Here is an 18,092-nt window from a genome sequence, read left to right on the forward strand (position 1 = left end):
CTAAATAGCCAGCGTCGCTGATTGAGCGCGCGAGTGCCGCGCGGCAGGCCGCAGCTGCCCTGCTGACCATCGTTGGAGGGAAAGGGCGCGTCATGAGAGCGCGGTGGCGCGGGTAGGCGCGCTCGGTCCGAACATCCGGGGTCGCGTGATGTGCGTGTCTTGGACGCTTGTTCCGATGTTCGCTTCCGTCGTCGTTCATTGTCCGCTGCATTCCTCGGGGAGCCGCGGGCGAGCTCGAGGGTCGTCGGCCGTCGTCCTCTCCCTGCGCCTGTACTCCCAACGCGACCTGCAATCTCACCTGCACGTCCTATCGAACCCTTCCTGCTCCACCCTACGCGCTTCCCTCACCTCTCACGGCGCGCCCGTTTCTCACATGGACGCGCACGACGTCACTCGCCACCTCCGTCTCGCGCTCGGGGCCGCGTTACGGCTCACGAAGCGCGGAACTGTACATGCCTTCCCGTAGCCGTACACGTCTTTGCGTACTCCATGCCGCACCCAACGCTCCTCCTCCCGTGTAGTTCCCTCATCAGTGCATCTCTTCTACCCCACCTTCCGTCCCTTCTCCTCACCTTCTGTCCCTACCCCCTGATCATAACACACTCCCACACCCTCCAATCCTTCACCTCCATCTTCACACGTCACCTCTACCCATCCACCACGCATTAATGGGGTAGTGGTAACCTGGGTCGTTGCCATATATGATATATGAGACGAGTCTCTCGACCCGCCGGGGGTTCGATTCCCCCTTAATGCATGATGGCTCATCATCTGTTCTTGTTGTTCCTGTCATGGTTTTCTTCCTGTCATGCTTTTGTTCCTGTCATGCCTTTCCCCTCCTTTTCCCCTCTCCCTGTCGTCCCCTCCTCTTTCTGTCATGCCTCTCCCCCCTCTCCTTATATGCTTTGCCCCCCTCCCTGTCATGCCTTTCCCCTCCCACCCTATATGCCCATCTCCCACCTCCCTACACATCCCTTCCCCCCTCACTTTCCCTACATATTCCCCCCTCCCGCCCCTTTCTTTCGACTGCTTTGACGACTTGCGCTCCGACCTCGTCGACGAGCGGTTCTCCGACCCCCTCGTTGAGCAGCCCTCCGACTGCGTCGACGAGCCGTCCTCCGACTGCGTCGACGAGCAGCCCTCCAAGCACGTCGACGAGCAGCCCTCCCGACGACGTCGACGAGGTGCGCTCCGACCGCGCCGACGAGCAGCCCTCCGACCCCGTCGACGAGCCGTCCTGCGACCTCGTCGACGAGCTGCCCTCAGACCACGTCGACGAGCGGCCCTCCGACCGCGTAGACGAGCCGTCCTTCCACTCCGTCGACGAGCCGTCCTCCGACCTCGTCGATGAGCAGTCCTCCAACCGCGTCGACGAGCCGTCCTCCGACCCGTCGACGAGCCGCCCTCCGACCGCGTCAACGAGCCGTCCTGCGACTGCGTCGACAAGCAGCCCTCCGACTCCGTCGACGAGCCGCCCTCCGACCACGGTGACGAGCAACCCTCCGACCACGGTGACGATCAGCCCTCCGACCTCGTCAACGAGCGGTCCTCCGACCGCGCCGACGAGCAGCCCTCCGACCACGGTGACGAGCGGCGCTCCGACCCCGTCGACGAGCCGTCCTCCGACCTCGTCGATGAGGTGTGCTCCGACTCCGTCGACGAGCGGTCCTGCGACAGCGTCAACGAGCGGTCATCCGACCGCGTCGACGACTTGCCCTCCGATTGGGTTGATGAAGTGCCCCCATCGGAGCGCACCTCGGGGGGAGGATGTGCTGCTCGCCTGCACGAGGTGCGCCGCCGCTCGCATCGAAGAAGGAGGAGTACCGCGCCGCTCGTCGTCGTCGTTGAAGAAGGAGGAAGCGCTGCTCTCGTCGTCGAAGAAGTAAGCGCTGCTCTCGACTCGAAGGAGGAAGCGTTGCTCTCGGCTCGTTAGGAGGAGCACTACCTCCCATCGAAGGAGGTGCAACACTCTCCCCTCGAAGGAGGCACGCCGATGTCGTCGTCTCGAAGGAGGAGCGCTGATCTCGTCATCGAAGGAAGCGCGCTGCTGCTCTCGCATCGAAGGAGGAAGAGCGCTGCTCGCCTAGAAGGAGAAAGCGCAGCCGCTCGCATCGAAGGAAGGAGGCGACGCCGCTCTCACCTCGAAAGGCGTGCTGCTCGCCTTCAAGGTAGAGCGGTGCCACTCTCGGCTCGAAGGAGGAAGCGCCGCCACTCGCCTCGGTGAAGGAGGAGGCGCAACGCGCTCGCCTCGCCCTCAAAGGAGAAGCGCCGCGCTCGCTCAGGGAGGAAGCGCAGATCTTGTCGTCGATGAACGAGCGACGCCACTCGTCTCAAAGAAGGAGCGCGCTGCTTTTGCTGAGGAGTGCGCCACTCTCGCCTCGAAGGTGAAGGAAGCGCGCCACTCGCCTGCAAGGAGGAGGCGCGTTGCTCGCCTGCAAGGAGGTGCACCGCTGCTCTCGTCTCTAAGGAGGTGCGACGCTTGCCTCGAAGGTGAAGGAGCGCGCTGCTCTCACCTCGGTGAAGGAGGCGCGCCACTCGCCGTCGAAGAGGGTGCTCACCTCGAAGGAGGAGGAGGCGCTCTGCTCGCCTGGAAGGAGAAGCCTGCCGCTGCTCGCCGTCAAAGGAGGAGCGACGCTCGCCTTGGAGAAGGAGGCGCCGGTCGCCTCGAAGGAGGAGCGCGGCCGCTGCTCTCGCCTCGGAGGAGTGCGCTGCTCTCGCCTTCGAATGAGGAGGAGCGCAAATCGCTTCGAAGGAGGCGCGCCGCTGCTCATCTTCGAAGAAGGTGCGATGCTCGCCTCGAAGAAAGAGTAGGAGCACCGCCGTTCGCCTTCGAAGAAGGAGCACGTCGCTCGCTGCGAAGGAGGGGGAGCGCTGCTCTCTCCTCGAAGGAGGAGGAGTGCCGCGCAGGCTCAGGAGGAGGCGCGCGCTGCTCCGGCTCGCAGATGGAGGATTGCCACTCGCCTCGAAGGAAGAGGGAGAGCGACGCTCGTCGTTGAAGGAGGCGTCTCTGCGCTCGCATCGAAGTAGGAAGCGCAGCTGCTCGCTCGAAGCAGAAGGCGCGACGCTGCTCTCGAAGGTGGAGGCGCGCTGCTCGTCTCGCCTTGAAGGAGGCGACGCGCCTCCGCTTAGGAGGAAGAGTGCGCCACTCGCCTAGAAGGAGGAGCCGCTATCGCCTCGGCTATGGAAGAGCGCCGCTGACTTGCCGCTCGGCGCTCAGAGCGCGAAGCGCCTGGGTGGGAGCGCCCTGAGAGGAAATCCTGCAGACACGATGAGGGAGCGGCAGCGGTGCGTTGGTGAAGCACTGGCGGCGCGTTGGGGGGAGCGGCAGCGGCGCGCCGAGGGAGGAGCAGCAGCGCATTGAGGGAGCGGCAGCGGCGCGTCGAGGGGACAGCGCGTTGGGGGGAGCGGCAGCGGCGCGTTGACAAAAGGCTGCCGACGCGTTGACAGTTGACAGAATGCTACCGACGTGTCATGGAAGTGGGTACGGGCGAGAATACAGCGTATGAGGGCAAGTGGACGAGCGTATGAAGGAGAGTGGACGAGCGAGGTACGGCCAGTGGGCTAGCGAGTGAAGGAGAGTGGACGAGCGTATGAACCCAAGTGGCCGAGCGTATGAAAGATAGGTAGGTGAGATAGGAGGAAATGAGGTAGGCGGGGAACGAGGTGGGGTGGGGAGGGGAACGAGGTGAGGTGGGGAGGCGACCCCACGACGCCCCCGTCGCCACGACATCCCTTCTCCTCGACGCTCCCCTCCCCGCGACGTCCCTCTGCCTCGAAATCTCCCCCTTCCCTGCCTCGCAACCTCCCCTTCCCTGCCTCGCTCCGGGCCCGGAGCGGCGCCGTGGAGCGAAGAAAAAGGTGGTTACCGTAGAAATAAGACCAATAGCACGAAACAATACCAGTGGCACATTGCCATATGGGGGTGACGCTATCCGTGGCCCCATCGCAGACGCTATCCGTGGCCCCATCGCAGACCCTGCCCTTCCCCCCCTTATCGCAAGCACGAAAGATATCCATACGAGGAGTTAAAATGGATGAAGAGAAAAAAGCATCGAAGGCAGAATTCATATGCATTAAGGGGGAATCGAACCCCCGGCGGGTCGAAACAGTACAGTCTCTCTACATGGCAACGACCCAGGTTACCACTACCCCATTAATGCGTTGTGAGTGTAGGGAGGGATGGGAATCGGTTGGGGCAACGGAGAGGGATAGAGGTACAGAGGATGAAAGGGCCAATGAAAGCGAAGAAAGAGTACAGGGGGAATAGGAGGGAAGCGAGGAAGCGTAAAACCGAGGACCAAAGAAACAAGGAAGAAAGCGACAAAGTAGAAAGTAAAGAAACGGGAGGATGGAGCGTAGGAGCCTGGGTCTAGCAACAAGGGGATGATGTTCCTGTCACGCTGAAGAACCGCTGAAAGAAGAGAGAGGTAGAAGAAGACAGTAGGCTTTGATAAACAGACGTCGAGATTGCTGCGGCCGAGGTCCCTGTACGCAGGGTCATTCTACTGACTCGCACGCAGGCCTCGGACATGGCAGTTCGGGACAAGGGTGGTCGGCAACGTCCGCGCCATGCTTCATGTGACGACTTGTGACATTTTGAATTTGGTCCCGATCTGACGTGCCCTCTGCCAGTGCGGTCTGGCCATCACTTCTTCACTTATCGTACGCCTAGCAGTACGCATTGGCTTCCTTAGCTTCGGCTTTGCGGATGGTTATGACCTAGACTTTTTATGTAAGTTCATACACACGCCGACCCGAAAAACCCGCAGAAGCACTTCCTGTCAAAACGATTTGCCTGTATGGTATGCCTAACTTTTCTCCACCCAGCACTCGAAGTTTGAGCTGGTCGTATGACTTGCAAGCTCAGCGCCATGCAACTCTCGACGCCAATCGCTATCCCACCCGCGTCGATCCCCGAGTTCCCTCGCTCTTCCGTCTCCGGCGATCTTCGTGCGCCCGCGACCCTTCGCTATCTTTTGGCCCGTCTCCGAGGACTCCTGGCTCCACCTGGATCGCAATGTCCCGTCCGAGGTCCGAGTCTCGCGATCGCCCACTCGAGTTTCACCGCGCCATACTCGCTCTTCGTCGCTGCAAGACCCTGCTCCGTCGTCCAGCTTTTCGCGGGGACTTTGCGCCCGTAGCTCCGACTCCAATGCCTGCATGGTCGTCTCAACACATACCGGCCTACATAGCGGGGAAGTTATATCCGCTACCTTAATCCAGAAATCGTATAAGTACCTGCATGCTGACGCCATCTTCTCCCATCCTCTCGTCCTTGAGTCGGACTACAGGTGAGCTACTCGCAGCCTCCCCTTCACACTCTATCCTCATGTTCTTGCCTTCTTGATCATCTCTCTCAGTTGACCGCCTCTGCTACCTACATCAGCTCACTCAGCCCACCATGCGCCTCAACCTCACCTCCCTCCTCGCCCTCCTCTCTCTCGCCATCACGGCCTCCGCCGCAGGCTGCGACTGCTTCGACTACACTGCCGCCGACGCGGGCGACAAGTGCGACGGCGGGTACAACAGCAACAAGGCCGACATCGACGCGCACTGCAAGGATTCGGGGATCAAGACGGCGGCGGTGTGCTGCGGGTCGTGCAGTGAGTTTTCTTTATCTCGACTGTCCTTCCTTGGGTCGTTCGTTCTGCTCTTGTGGGACATATTGCTTCTGGTGACAGGGGCTCATGCTGGATGACGACACTGACGACCATTGCAGGCGACTTCGGCTGCTGAACGCGCTGCTATATACAACGCTCGGATGTGAATGTACAAAAGGAGGAGGGAGGATAGACTGGTACTGTGGACTCTGAATAGAAGACAGGCGCGGTATAGACGTATTTTCGACCGACCTGATCCTTAACGGAAATGCTCTTCCACGACGCGTCCTGCACCGAGTGAACCCGTTTTATTCAAAGAACACAAAGCTGGGTAGTAGTTATCCGGTCATTGGGCCAGCCCAGCCCTTCGTGTTGCCTATGACGTCTCCTCCGCCTTTTATAAGGACAGGACGCTCAAATCCCGAGAGCAGGAAGACGAAAATCAAGTTCCTGGTCGCTGTGGCTTTGCATTAGTGGCAACCTCGCACGCATTAATGGGGTAGTGGTAACCTGGGTCGTTGCCATCGACCCGCCGGGGGTTCGATTCCCCGTTAATGCATGTAGTCGTGAACTTGTCGGAGCCTTTTTGCTATATGCCATTCTGAATACATTCATCCGTCCACGGTCACTCCTTTTTGTCCAAGGCCTCGCCAAGGAAAGGCAGGCTTAATTAACTGGGACGTGCATGTGCCGCGACCTTGCTAGGGAGGAACAAAAATTGATTTCTGACAATATACCGAAGGTGGAACGGTGTACAGAAGTATGGCTACATGAATGAGGAAACCCGCAATTGGTGGAAGAAGACCAGAAAGTCGTGATAATCCGTGAACGAAGAGGCATAGAGGGCGCCATAGCCCGCCTCGAGCCAATAAAGAAGGAAAGTTGACCAGCAGTGGGTAGAAGAAAGAAAGGACTACGTCTACTCGTCCAGCGAAGCTATGCTCAATCCATCTTCGCTCGACGGTCCGCTAGCGCTCGCGCGGCGACGGACGACGTTGCGCTGGACATCTCCCTCCGGAGGCGCAAGCGTGCTAGAAGGTACACGCTTAACTGGCAGAGGCGGCACCTCTACCTGCGATCCAGACGTCAGGATGCCATACCCATCGCCAGGGGAGTACGCGGGTGGAGCGACGTAGTAGCGCGGGTCGTTAGCGATGTCGTCGGACGTGCTTGGCTGCTCCGCGGGCTCACCGACGAGCGCGAGCGCCTGAGGCCTCTTGAAGTCGATATGATAACCAGACGAGCGAGACTGGTGCTCAAGGGCGATGGGCTGAGACAGCGGGCTCGTAGTGAGAGGGCGCGTCGACGTAGGCGTAGCCGACCGCGGGTCGCTAGGACCGCTCGTCTGGGAGCCGCTGAAAGGCACAGACGTCTCTCCGCGCAGGGGCAGGGGCGTTCCTGCGCGCGAGCCATCAGACGGAAGCCAGCCGCTCGACAGCGTCGAGAGCCCCGAGATCGTCGACGTGACGCGACCGTCTAACGAGCTCGTGCGAGGCGGCGGCACAAGCAGGTGCTTCGTCTTCCCGTCGTTCGGCCACGGGTTAGGAAGGGCCTCAGCGCCCTGCGCCTGCTGCCGCACCGCGAACTCGTTGTACCCGACCGCATAGTTGGGCGTTATCGGCGCGCTCGTTGACGCGAAGCTCCTCCCACTATCCGCGGCGAACGAAGGAAGGCTGCCCGCCTGCGACCACGCCGCACTTTCGCCCACAGCCGGGTTCGCGCCATGTGTCATGGGCTGCTTCTCGAAGTCGAGGACGCCGGGCGATGTCGTCGGCGAGCCGCCTTGCGAGGCGAAGAGCGAGCGCCAGGAGGGACCGGGGCCACCTCCCATGTCTACGCGTGCGAGGTCCCTGTCGCCGCGTCGCGCGAAGCAGCATGCCCGCCGGCGCCACAGTAGCCAAACCAGGATGGCCGCGAGCAGTACGGCGCCGCCAACCGAGATACCCACGGCCATGGGTATGGGAGAAGAAGAGGACGAAGCTGAATTGACAACAGCAGACGGCGATGCAGATGAAGATGCTGATGCTGATGGTGATAGCAATGTGGGTGCAGCTTGACCGTCGGATGATGACTCTGAGCCCGTCGCAGTAGAGGCGTCGTCGGTGACGGCGCTAAAAGCCTCCGACGTGGCGTGTACGGTGATAGACGTATAGATGGTGGTCGCGTGCTCAGAAGAGCTCGAAGTGGTGGTGGTGTCTTCCTCGCCCGTCGTATACCTGCAAGTGCGTCAGCGCCTCATATCCCGCAGAAACGACAGATGATACGCACGCAATGGTCCCGATGACAGCCCAGTCCCCATCACCTGCAGTGAAGTTCAACACATGATGCGTGTTATTCATCCCTGCCCACACGTAGGATGGAGGACCGTGCTCTGACATGTCAATCGTCTGATTGTAGCCGTCGAGCGTTATGAGAGCCCTAGTGTTGGAATGGCTGTATCCATCGGCATCGAGAAAGCGGGGGAAGGTGAGATAGAGGCGAGTCCCTGTAAGATCGAGCGCGGACAGTGTAAGAAATGATCAGCACCCACCCTACATCCTACGAAATGTGGCGCACCCTCGAACCCGAACAGCACATACGCGTCCTTTTCCTCTGAGCGCACGTACTTCTGGCCCAAGTACTCCTCTGCTACCCAGTGGAAAGCCGCTGGTAGAGCCTCGGGCTCAGGAGTCCCGATGGTGACATTGGTGAGTATGGCGCGGGCGAAGGGCGCGGTTAGCAGGAGAAGGGGAACGAGCATGGCGAGAGTGAGTTGGCAAAGAGCAAGAAGGAAAAGGGGGGAGACGAATGTGAACGAAAGGGGGAGGAAGTACGGTAATTGTCCCGCTCCTCGGCGAGATGGGCACAGAGAACAAGAGGAAGCGCGGCGGCCAGGGTTATATGATATCCTGGACGCGAGAAGCCGCAGCCCGGAAGCAGCTGATCAAGATGTGCGCCCACATTCGCGTGCTTCCCTCACATATGCCGTGCCTTTCGAGGGTCGCGGCACGCTCCGGCAGACCAGAGGATGGCGACCATCATCGCCACATTCACAAGGACTTCCTCTTTGGGTGAATGGGCGCTCGACCCCGTCCAGATCCCTAGATACACACAGTCTTAGCAATGGGTAAGTGAGGGAATATGGAGGGAAGTACGACGACTACGCACATAGGAGAGCCTTGTCTTGAAGTCGGCATCAAGATCTATCGAACAAGAACAAAAGACAATTCCCAGGATAAAAGACAATAGAGCAGGTCGGGTATCAACATCGGAACGCCAGACGGATTTGATAGGAAGTCGGAACGACACGTTTTTGCAATTATGAGACAAGGACAACGAGAAAACAAGACGGTCGTAAGGATCTGCACGAGGAACTTTGGTGGGTCTTCCCATCTCGCCTCGGATACGGCATAGCGCGGTTGGCCTACGTGCCGAGGACCGGCTGTGAGCAGTGAGATATATCATCGATGGGACCGAAGGAAATTCCTATACCTCAGCTCATCGCGCTTGTTAGTGGAAGGTAGAAAGCAACGGTGATGACGCCAACCCTGCGTGCGCGGAAACTCCCGAAATCACGTGAATTTACGTTCGACTTCCAATCCTGTCACTGCCGACTTACTGAGACGGATAGGAAGGCATTGGATTGTTGCAGATCTGGTTGTAGTCCTGTATAGACTATCCTCAGTTATTCGTTCTATCAGAGACCATGGTGTGTTGGAACCTAGGCTTGTAGATTCGGGGCGCGCCCGTTGTATTGTCACAAGTCAGCTGATTTCGGCACCGTTTCCTACGTCCTACCACGACCCGTACGCGCGTTCAAACCTACCACCATGGTCGACAGCTCGGACGCGTACCTGGAAACCTTCTTCCTCCTGCATAGACCAGTGATGAATAACGGAGGCGATATGCCATCGTCCTCGTTGTGTCTCTCATCTTCTGGGTACGACATGGCTGACGCTGATCCGCGTGAAGATAATAGAGCTAGAGGAGGGAACGCTTCAGCTTCAGCTTGCACTGACGCCTGGCAAGAATTTACATTCTCCTTCCAACAAGCTCACGGACGAAGTCCTTGAGCTCGTCCTTGAATTCGGGCGACCGCAATACGATGATTTGCTCCCACGGTCTTCTATTCCATGCCCAATATTGGTGGCAGCGGAGACGACTCTCCTGCTGGGGGAGATCATGAAGTACGAAGCCGCGCGCCTAGAGCAGCTCTATGTGGCCACAGACATCAAGCACGATTTTCTGCAAGTCCCTCCACTGTTGAACATGTTCCTGGCCTGTTGAAAGTATGTACGAAAGCAACGGCCGACGCCAGCTTAGCGACACGCGTGCGGCTCCATAACGTCCTGCATGATAGAAGAGCTATGGTCAAAACAGATACACACTGCGAATAAACAAGGCAATTCCTGAGGTAGAACACAACTTTGCATAAGACAGCAACGGAAAGCACTGGAGAAAGTACCGGTATGGTAGAGTAGCACCGAGGTAAATTAAGTAGATAGCTTTGCGACGAGAACAATATGGGACTGATAAATAAGTCGGAGATCTCAGCAACGGAATGCAAGAAGCACGACGGATGGGATAGCAAATAAGTCACAAGGGCGTACACCACGGAAATCAAGTCAAGCATCAAGCTCCACGTCGACATTCCATATTCCGTCACTGCATCGAGTGATGGAGACCAAGCGAAGTCGATCTAGCCAAAGGCCCCGCGAACCAAGTCGGTAGCGGGAATCAGAGCACCGAACGCTCTGACCCGCTATAAATCTGGCCAGAAGCGCTCGGATGAACGTCAACAAGAGAATGAACGTCGATGAAGTGGCCGAACGCCTTGCAGACAGCACGAGCCAGCTTGAGGCGATCAAGTGGCTCACTGCAACCAAGGATGGGACTCTTGCTCAAAGCCTTGATATCATAATATCCTGGCTATTAAGCCGAACGTCAGATATCGATAATTAAGTACATTGACCGTTGCTGATACGCACGGTTACGCGGATGGTGATGCTCGTAGACGTTCTCAATGATACGTTCCAAGCCATAAGCAGAGCGATGCAGAACGTTGTGCATGTTGAGACCGGGAACCCGCGCCTCAGCATGGTACCGTTGAAGCGGTGAAAATGCCCTCTTCCATTGTACTTTGCAGTTCGCGGCCAGCACGAGGGGTTTGTGTCGCCGGTCATGTCTAAGCACGAATCAGACATGGAGGATGGGTCAAAGCTTGACGGTCGAACGTTCAATCATGAATGTGAAGGGCGAAATTCGAACTTAGAATCGGAGAGATCAATTCCAGAAGCGTGACGTCGAATCCAAGCAACTGCAAATACAGTCTTCATCGTCGCGGACGACGACGACGGTGCTTATTACTTCGCCTCTCTGCCCTTCCTTTCCTCACTCCGTCGTCCGTCAAAACATAGTCGCCCAGCACTCAGCACTGCAACGAGGCGATCCGACGCCGTTCTCTGCCACGTGAAGCCGGGAAGCCGTCGCGGCTGTGTGACCAGCAGCTTCCCTCTTACCTTCGTCTCCATCGCCGTCTGGAACAGCTCCGACGGCCAGCATGGCCTCCCAGTCGACATCCCAGGCAGTAGCCTCGGGCAACCTCGTCGATCTCGTCTCCTCGACCGGCGCCGCAACCATCTATCCCAATGACGACGCCATCCTCGCCGTCCTCCAGGCCCGATTCCGCGCCGACCTGCCCTACACCCGCGTCGGCGCGACCACGCTCGTTGCAGTCAACCCCTACAAGACGCTCGCCAGCATGAACGATGCGAGCGCGGACGAATACGAGGAGCGATGTTACAAGGACACCAGCTTACCCATGGCCGACTCGCCCAAGCCCCTGCAGCCTCATGTGTACGACCTCGCCGCGCGTGTGTACTTGATGATGAGGAGGCGGGGGGAGTCCCAGGCATTGCTCACGAGGTGCGTCGCATACGCCTCCGAGGAGACCGCAAATTGATCAGTGCCCGCGCGCAGAGGTATCACCGGCTCGGGCAAGTCCTCGACGATGCAGCTCTTCCTCCAGCAGCTCCTCCGGCTGTCGTCCCACTCCAAGCGCGAACTCAAGGTCGCCGACCAGGTCAAGGCCATGTACACCGTGCTCGACTCGTTCGGCAACGCCAAGACCCTCATGAATCCGAATGCGACCCGGCACGGCCGATACATCGAGCTGCACTTCAATGAGCGGGGTCGTATCTCCGCTGCTAAAGCTCTGACATACGGACTCGACAAGTCCCGCGTCAATCGGCTGTCGCAGGAGGAGCGGTCCTTCCATATATTCTACCAATTCCTCATGGGAGCAACCACTGCCGAGCGCGATCACTTCAACTTGGAAGATGCATCGGATTATGCTCTCCTCGCGTCTTCCGGCACATATCGACTACCTGGTGGCCCCTTCAGTGACGATGGGATCGCCATGGAGGAGCTCCGTCTGGCTATGCGCACCCTCGGCTTCAAGCAGAAACACATGGCGTCCATATTCTCCCTCATCGTCACCATCCTCCTCCTCGGCAACCTACAATTCGTCGATGGTGACGCACCGGACGTCCCCGCGTTCATCACCAACGTAGACGTGCTGGAGACATGTGCACGACTGCTCGGCGTTCCACAAGAAGAACTTGGCCAGACGCTGACAAATAAGACGAGCTACGTTCGCAAGGAGATGTTCACAACGATCCTGAACGCGGAGCAGAGTGCAGCGCAGCGCGATCACTTCGTCCGCGATCTCTATGCGATCCTTTTCGCTTTCGTTGTCGAGACCGCCAACCACAAGCTCGCACCACCGTCGGCGGATGCACCACCATCGACTCAGATTGTCCTTGTGGACCAGCCTGGCTTCCAAACGCGCAATCCGTCCGGCACGTCGTCCATGGCTCTCACGGGCTCCGCCCCCCTGATCTCTGCATATGGTCAGAACCGCTTCGAGGAGTTCTGCATCAACTTTGCGGACGAGGTTCTCCATGCGCATGCCCTCAAGAACACATTCGACGATGCCGTTGGCTACAACGCTTACATAACGGGCGACGGCGTCGCGCTACCCTCGATCGCGACCATGGACAACGCGGCATGCGTTGAGCTGCTACGCGGGGTCACGAGTGGCGATGCGCGGCCAAAGAAGCCGGGAGGGTTTCTCGGCGTGCTCAACAAGGCGTGCTCAGCGTACAAGTCTGGCAAGGGCCCGGAACACGACCGAGACGAGCAACTGCTGCAGGAGCTTGTCGCGCAGTTCGGCGTGCACAAGTCGTTTGTGTCGGCGCCTAGTCTGGGTGGCGCGCAGGATCGCACGTTGTTCGGCATCAACCACTATGCGGGCAGCGCCACGTACGACATCGCGGGTTTCGTTGAGCGGGACGCGGACCTGCTGGATGCGGCTTACGTTGGGCTGTTGAGGGGCTCCGCTGAGCCGTTCGTGGCGAAGTTGTTCTCGGGGCCGTCGCTGGCGGCGGAGCGGCACCATCGGGATGAGCACATCCTTGCACAGGCGCAGGTGTCAGCCCGCCCGCTGCGGTCGCCGACCGGTGATACCCCTCGCCTGGACCCGGCGAAGATCTACCCTGTGACTACTCAGCTGAACGCGACGCTGGGCGATCTCCTCGCTGCGCTCTCTCGGGCGAAGCTATGGACTCTGGCGTGCATCCGCCCGAACGACTCTGGATCTCCGAACTCCTTCGACAAGCGGCGAGTCCGGGCGCAGATCCGGTCATTGCTGTTGCCTGATGTTGCTGCGCGGCGCGCAACGGAGTTCGTCGCGGATTATCAGCTAGAGGAGTTCTGCGAGCGCTTCGTTCCGCGAATGCAGGGCACGCCGGAAGAGCGCTTCACGCAGTGCGTCCGCGCGAACGGTTGGCACGAGGGGACGGACTTCGCACGCGGGCATCTGCGCGTGTGGCTATCCTACGACGCGTGGAAGGTAGCGGAGGACACCGTGCGCGCGAACGAGAAGGAGATGCGACAGCGGGAGGAAGAGGAGGATGTGGCGGCGGATATCGCCGACGACGCGACGGAGTATACTCAGGAGCAGCCGTACGAGGAAGATGCGCTGCTGCAGCAGGGAGCGCGCGGCTTCGAGGGCGGGTACGCGGCGGGCGGACTTGGCACTCCTACGACTGGCGGACCGTTCAACGATCCATGGGGTGGCGACTATGATCAAAAGTCGCCACCGACGCCGGGTGAGCCTGACGTGCCGTACCTCAACAAGGAGTCCTCGTCGGGGCTGGTCGTCAAGGAGGCGCCGAATACGGTCGAAGAGGTTCCGTCATCACGATCACGACGCTTCTGGCTGTTCATCGTACGCGCGAGTACCTGGATGATCCCCGCATGGGCGCTCAGCAAGATGGGGCGTATGAAGCGGCCGGATATCCAGCTCGCGTGGCGCGAAAAGGTCACCATTTGCTGGCTCATCTTCCTCTTGAACGCGATAGTCATCTTCTACATCGTCGAGTTCGGCCGGTTGTTATGCCCCGACTTCGATAAAGCGTGGTCGGCGTCTGAGCTTGAGGCCCACACTGAGGATAACAACTGGTGGGTCGCCGTGCAGGGCAAGGTGTACGACATGACGGACTTCATACACGGCGACCATTCGGACATCTACGGAACGAAGTCGAACAACAAGGCCGACCTTGAGGAGCTCGCTGGGAAAGATCTTACTGGTTACTTCCCTGTCCCCCTGTCTCTCGCTTGCGGCAGTCTTATCGGTGACGCCGACATCAAGCTCCTCAACAAGAACTTCACGGCCACGGTGCCGACGGCGGTGCATACTTCGGGCAGTCAACAGTCGGCTGAGGATACCAGGCTTCGAGACGACAACTGGTACACGCAGCGGTTCGTGCCCAAGATGAAGGAGTTCTACAAGGGCCCTCTCGTGTTTTCCTCCAAGACCATCTACGGCGATGCAAATTCGGACGACGACACGAACAACAAGTAAGTCCCAGCGCCCGAGCATGCGGCATCCATGACTTACCGCATGTCGCTTTCAGAGTTTGGGCCGTTTACAAGGACAACGTGTACGACTTGACGGATTACATGTATACTCTGGACACGTATTCCAACGACGACCAGTACAACTTCCTCGATGAGGACATTACGGACGTTTTCAGCCAGCAGACCGGCCAGGACATTACGAAGCAGCTTCAGAAGGTTCTCGACGGCAAGGACTCGAGCACAGTCCAGAACAACATGGACTGTCTCAACAACGCATTCTACGTCGGCAAGAAGGACTTCCGGTATACGGCGCGATGCCAGGCCCAGAACTACGTCCTACTCGTCATCTCCGGTATCCTGATGGTGTCGATGTTGCTCAAATGTGCGTGGGCCGTTTAGTTGTCTCGCAGCGAAGCTGACCATCGTGGAAGTCTTGGCGGCATTGCAGTTCGGTGGCAAACAGAACCCCGAGTTGCAGGACAAGTTCGTCTTGTGCCAGGTCCCTTGTTACACGGAGGGCGAAGAATCCCTTCGGCGCACGATCGATTCGCTCGCTGGCCTTCAATACGATGACAAACGCAAGCTCATCTTCATCATCTGCGATGGCAACATCATCGGCAGCGGCAACGATCGCACGACTCCGCGCATCGTCCTCGACATCCTCGGTGTCGACCCGAAGCTAGACCCGGAACCTCTGCTCTTTAAGTCCGTCGGCGAGGGCGCTAAGGCTCTCAACTACGGCAAAGTTTATTCTGGTCTCTACGAATTCGAGGGTCACGTCGTACCGTACGTCGCTGTTGCTTTCGCCACGTTCTTGTCCGCTCACGCCTACTCAGATATATGGTCGTCGTCAAAGTCGGCAAGCCTACTGAGCGAGCGAAGCCCGGTAACCGTGGCAAGCGTGACAGTCAGATCCTGCTTTTGCACTACCTCAACCGCGTGCATTTTGATGCGCCCATGTCGCCGTTGGAACTAGAGATCTACCACCAGATGAGGAACGTCATCGGTATCGACCCAGCCTTCTACGAGTATATCTTCACCGTCGATGCTGACACGGTACGCAATTGCTCATCGCGCCGCTTCCTCAGTACTGACGAATCGATAGAGCGTCACCCCGGAAGCACTCAATCGTCTGGTCGCGTCTTCCGCGGATGATTCGAGCATTATCGGCATATGCGGAGAAACACGACTGGAGAACCCTGAAGGGTCATGGGCGACGATGATCCAGGTCTACGAGTACTACCTATCTCACCATCTTGCCAAGGCTTTCGAGTCCCTCTTCGGCTCCGTCACCTGTTTGCCCGGTTGCTTCACGCTCTTCCGCATCCGCACGGCCGACAAAGGACGTCCCATCATCATCTCCAACCGTGTCATCGACGAGTACTCAGAGCCGAATGTGGACACCCTGCACAAGAAGAACTTGTTCTCGCTCGGTGAAGATCGTTTCTTGACGACGCTCATCATGAAGCACTTCCCGACCTTCAAGACCAAGTTCAACCCGCATGCGCTCTGCCATACGGTGGCGCCGGACTCTTGGCGCATTCTCTTCTCGCAGCGTCGTCGATGGATCAACTCCACCATTCACAACCTGTGCGAGCTTGTCCTGCTCCCAGAGCTGTTTGGGTTCTGCTGTTTCTCCATGCGGTTCTTCGTCTTCTTGGACTTGCTGGGCACCCTCGTAAGCACTCCGTCGTTGTTCCCGCTATCGACATACTCACAGAAGTACTGCAGATCCTGCCCGCGACCTGTGTTTATGTACGTCTACTTCACTTGGTCCCATGAACCTGCTCACACGTCTTTAGCTCATCTATCTCATCATCGTTACGGCCACCGGTGCATCGGCTTTCCCAACCATTGCCATCGCCATGATAGCTGCCACATATGGCCTTCAGGTGAGTGGTACGCTAGATTCAAGGGTGGTCTCTCATCGTCTCGTAGGCCTTGGTCTTCATCTTGAAGAGAGAATTCATGCTGATCGGCTGGATGGTGGTATATCTTCTTTCGTGAGTCTTGAGTCTCACACACGCGGGGATGACTTGAACTGACGCTCGTTCAGGTATCCAGTGTACAGTTTCTTCCTTCCGATATACTCGTTCTGGTGCATGGACGAGTTCGGCTGGGGTAACACGCGTCTCGTCATCGGCGAAGGCAAGGACAAGAAGGTCATCATGAACGAGGATGAGAAGTTCGACGATTCTATGATTCCGCTCAAGAAGTTCAGCGGTGCGATATGAAATCTTCTAGTACTCCGTAAACATATCTGACGCCCTTGCAGAATACGAGGCCGAGGCATGGGAAACTGGCTCAAGACACTCTGGCGAGACCGGCTACGGCAGCAAGTCGCGAGGACCTGGCTCTCGCGACCATTCGCCGCACACCTACAACCAGGCGTCCAACGCTGGCGACTACTACCGCGACACGAACGCCATGTTCAAGTCCTCGCAGTCGCGGTTCGGCGGCAACGAGAGCAACGCGTCTGTCAGCAACCTCTCGCACTACAACAACGCGCAACCCATGACCCACAACTATGGGTCTATGCCTCAACTCCCTTTCATGCCTTTCGCGAACGCACCCGGCTCCGTCGCTGGCTCCGACTACGGCGGCGCGCCGATGATGCCCCAGATGCCCTACCAGGGCACCGGAAGCATGTATGGGATGATGCCGCCGGGCGCAGGGATGCCTATGATGGGGCAAATGTACACCGGCGGTAGCTTCGGGGGTTCGCAAGTGGGCGCCATGGGTCCCATGAACACGGGCATGGGCCAACGACCAATGTCCACGTTCTCGATGGCTACGTCGGTGAATCCGTTTGCAGGGCCCAGCCAGAGCGAGAACCCTACAGACGAGGAGCTGTTCAATGCCTTGCGGAACTATCTGAGTACGCAGGACTTGATGACGGTGACGAAGAAGTGAGTCGTGTGCGATTGGCTATGTTGTCCATGTACTGACATGACATCCAGAACGGCGCGCGAGGCGATCATGGCACGGTTCCCGAGAGCGGACCTATCGTCGCGCAAGGACTTCTTGAACCAGTCGATTGACAAGATCTTGTCGGAGTCATAGACGGACTGCATGGGACTGTTACGCTTCTGCTCTTTCGCTATCGCGCGCTCTCTGCATCGTACGCTGCATATAATCTGGTACCCCTCGTCCTGCGTTTACTATGCACGGTCGGCTACTACTATCCCATCCCCCTCATGCGGACTCGTTCGCTCATCCTGCATCCCTTCCGCTCTCTCGTTGCATACGACTCCTCGTGGACTAATATGTAGTTTGTGATATTGGTGGACTTCAGGCGCAATCGGACTGGACACACTTAGCTATATATTACCGTAGTACTTCTCTGATACTCCGTCTGCGGCGCTCAACCTGGTTAGACGCTCTTTTGAACGACGGCTAAGCCGAATGACCGAAGTCGAGCATTGGTTTCGGTCTGGGAAGCAGGAGATTCGACGATGGCGTCGCACGGGTCCTACGAGGTGCCCTCGAGCGACTGCAGATCCTTCCTTCCGTATCCGCTTTGGCAAGTGATATCACTGTCATAGCCCGAGGTATCGCAGCGTTGGGGATCAGGATGTCTTGAAAGACCGA

At 58.3% G+C, this 18,092-nt stretch overlaps 7 protein-coding genes and 3 non-coding genes across 10 annotated transcripts; 6 read left to right on the forward strand and 4 right to left on the reverse strand.

Annotated features, from left to right (window-relative positions):
* Positions 1 to 54: 54 nt before the first annotated feature.
* SCHCODRAFT_02243453 (uncharacterized protein) lies at positions 55 to 584 on the forward strand. The gene has a single exon (XM_050342171.1). It carries the CDS (start codon positions 149 to 151, stop codon positions 464 to 466), a length of 318 nt encoding a protein of 105 aa, XP_050200289.1. The 5' UTR covers positions 55 to 148; the 3' UTR covers positions 467 to 584.
* Positions 585 to 662: 78 nt separating this feature from the next.
* Positions 663 to 757, forward strand: SCHCODRAFT_t89. The gene has a single exon. It is a non-coding gene; the product is annotated as a tRNA-Gly (tRNA).
* Positions 758 to 877: 120 nt separating this feature from the next.
* Positions 878 to 2,388, forward strand: SCHCODRAFT_02598764 (uncharacterized protein; the record flags this gene model as incomplete). Its single annotated transcript, XM_050344030.1, has 3 exons — positions 878 to 1,184; positions 1,356 to 1,789; positions 2,173 to 2,388. The coding sequence occupies 3 exons, from the start codon at positions 878 to 880 to the stop codon at positions 2,386 to 2,388; spliced, it is 957 nt and encodes a 318-aa protein (XP_050200290.1).
* Positions 2,389 to 4,069: 1,681 nt separating this feature from the next.
* Positions 4,070 to 4,160, reverse strand: SCHCODRAFT_t109. Its single transcript has one exon. It is a non-coding gene; the product is annotated as a tRNA-Gly (tRNA).
* A 1,241-nt stretch (positions 4,161 to 5,401) lies between these two features.
* SCHCODRAFT_01165443 (uncharacterized protein) lies at positions 5,402 to 5,767 on the forward strand (the record flags this gene model as incomplete). Its single annotated transcript, XM_003036321.2, has 2 exons — positions 5,402 to 5,584; positions 5,720 to 5,767. 2 exons carry the CDS (start codon positions 5,402 to 5,404, stop codon positions 5,765 to 5,767), a joined length of 231 nt encoding a protein of 76 aa, XP_003036367.1.
* Positions 5,768 to 6,088: 321 nt separating this feature from the next.
* Positions 6,089 to 6,159, forward strand: SCHCODRAFT_t90. Its single transcript has one exon. It is a non-coding gene; the product is annotated as a tRNA-Gly (tRNA).
* Positions 6,160 to 6,280: 121 nt separating this feature from the next.
* On the reverse strand, positions 6,281 to 8,558 carry SCHCODRAFT_02620672 (uncharacterized protein). The gene is made up of 3 exons (XM_003037680.2): positions 8,157 to 8,558; positions 7,869 to 8,085; positions 6,281 to 7,816 (listed from the first exon to the last, which is right to left on the reverse strand). The coding sequence occupies exons 1-3, from the start codon at positions 8,338 to 8,340 to the stop codon at positions 6,520 to 6,522; spliced, it is 1,698 nt and encodes a 565-aa protein (XP_003037726.1). The 5' UTR covers positions 8,341 to 8,558; the 3' UTR covers positions 6,281 to 6,519.
* A 1,136-nt stretch (positions 8,559 to 9,694) lies between these two features.
* On the reverse strand, positions 9,695 to 10,508 carry SCHCODRAFT_02243717 (uncharacterized protein). Its single transcript, XM_050342172.1, has one exon. It carries the CDS (start codon positions 10,228 to 10,230, stop codon positions 9,811 to 9,813), a length of 420 nt encoding a protein of 139 aa, XP_050200291.1. The 5' UTR covers positions 10,231 to 10,508; the 3' UTR covers positions 9,695 to 9,810.
* On the reverse strand, positions 10,317 to 10,678 carry SCHCODRAFT_02574053 (uncharacterized protein; the record flags this gene model as incomplete). The annotated part of the gene is made up of 2 exons (XM_003037681.3): positions 10,568 to 10,678; positions 10,317 to 10,504 (listed from the first exon to the last, which is right to left on the reverse strand). The coding sequence occupies exons 1-2, from the start codon at positions 10,647 to 10,649 to the stop codon at positions 10,317 to 10,319; spliced, it is 270 nt and encodes an 89-aa protein (XP_003037727.1). The 5' UTR covers positions 10,650 to 10,678.
* A 270-nt stretch (positions 10,679 to 10,948) lies between these two features.
* Positions 10,949 to 17,915, forward strand: SCHCODRAFT_02620678 (chitin synthase). Its single transcript, XM_003036323.2, has 12 exons — positions 10,949 to 11,504; positions 11,559 to 14,501; positions 14,558 to 14,883; positions 14,933 to 15,287; positions 15,338 to 15,557; positions 15,607 to 16,179; positions 16,233 to 16,256; positions 16,304 to 16,393; positions 16,440 to 16,504; positions 16,558 to 16,724; positions 16,777 to 17,410; positions 17,462 to 17,915. Exons 1-12 carry the CDS (start codon positions 11,140 to 11,142, stop codon positions 17,562 to 17,564), a joined length of 5,865 nt encoding a protein of 1,954 aa, XP_003036369.2. The 5' UTR covers positions 10,949 to 11,139; the 3' UTR covers positions 17,565 to 17,915.
* Positions 17,916 to 18,092: the final 177 nt, after the last annotated feature.

This window comes from Schizophyllum commune, assembly GCF_000143185.2.
Source record: "Schizophyllum commune H4-8 unplaced genomic scaffold SCHCOscaffold_5, whole genome shotgun sequence".
Lineage (NCBI taxonomy): Eukaryota > Fungi > Basidiomycota > Agaricomycetes > Agaricales > Schizophyllaceae > Schizophyllum > Schizophyllum commune.

Coding starts and splice junctions, on each gene's coding strand:
- SCHCODRAFT_02243453 (XM_050342171.1), top strand. CDS start 149: ATGTGCGTGTCTTGGACGCTTGTTCCGATGTTCGCTTCCGTCGTCGTT.
- SCHCODRAFT_02620678 (XM_003036323.2), top strand. CDS start 11,140: ATGGCCTCCCAGTCGACATCCCAGGCAGTAGCCTCGGGCAACCTCGTC. Junction 14,502..14,557: donor GACGACGACACGAACAACAA/GTAAGTCCCAGC, acceptor TGTCGCTTTCAG/AGTTTGGGCCGTTTACAAGG. Junction 17,411..17,461: donor TTGATGACGGTGACGAAGAA/GTGAGTCGTGTG, acceptor CATGACATCCAG/AACGGCGCGCGAGGCGATCA.
- SCHCODRAFT_02243717 (XM_050342172.1), bottom strand. CDS start 10,230: ATGTCGACGTGGAGCTTGATGCTTGACTTGATTTCCGTGGTGTACGCC.
- SCHCODRAFT_02620672 (XM_003037680.2), bottom strand. CDS start 8,340: ATGCTCGTTCCCCTTCTCCTGCTAACCGCGCCCTTCGCCCGCGCCATA. Junction 8,086..8,156: donor TGTGCTGTTCGGGTTCGAGG/GTGCGCCACATT, acceptor TCGATCTTACAG/GGACTCGCCTCTATCTCACC. Junction 7,817..7,868: donor GCTGTCATCGGGACCATTGC/GTGCGTATCATC, acceptor ACGCACTTGCAG/GTATACGACGGGCGAGGAAG.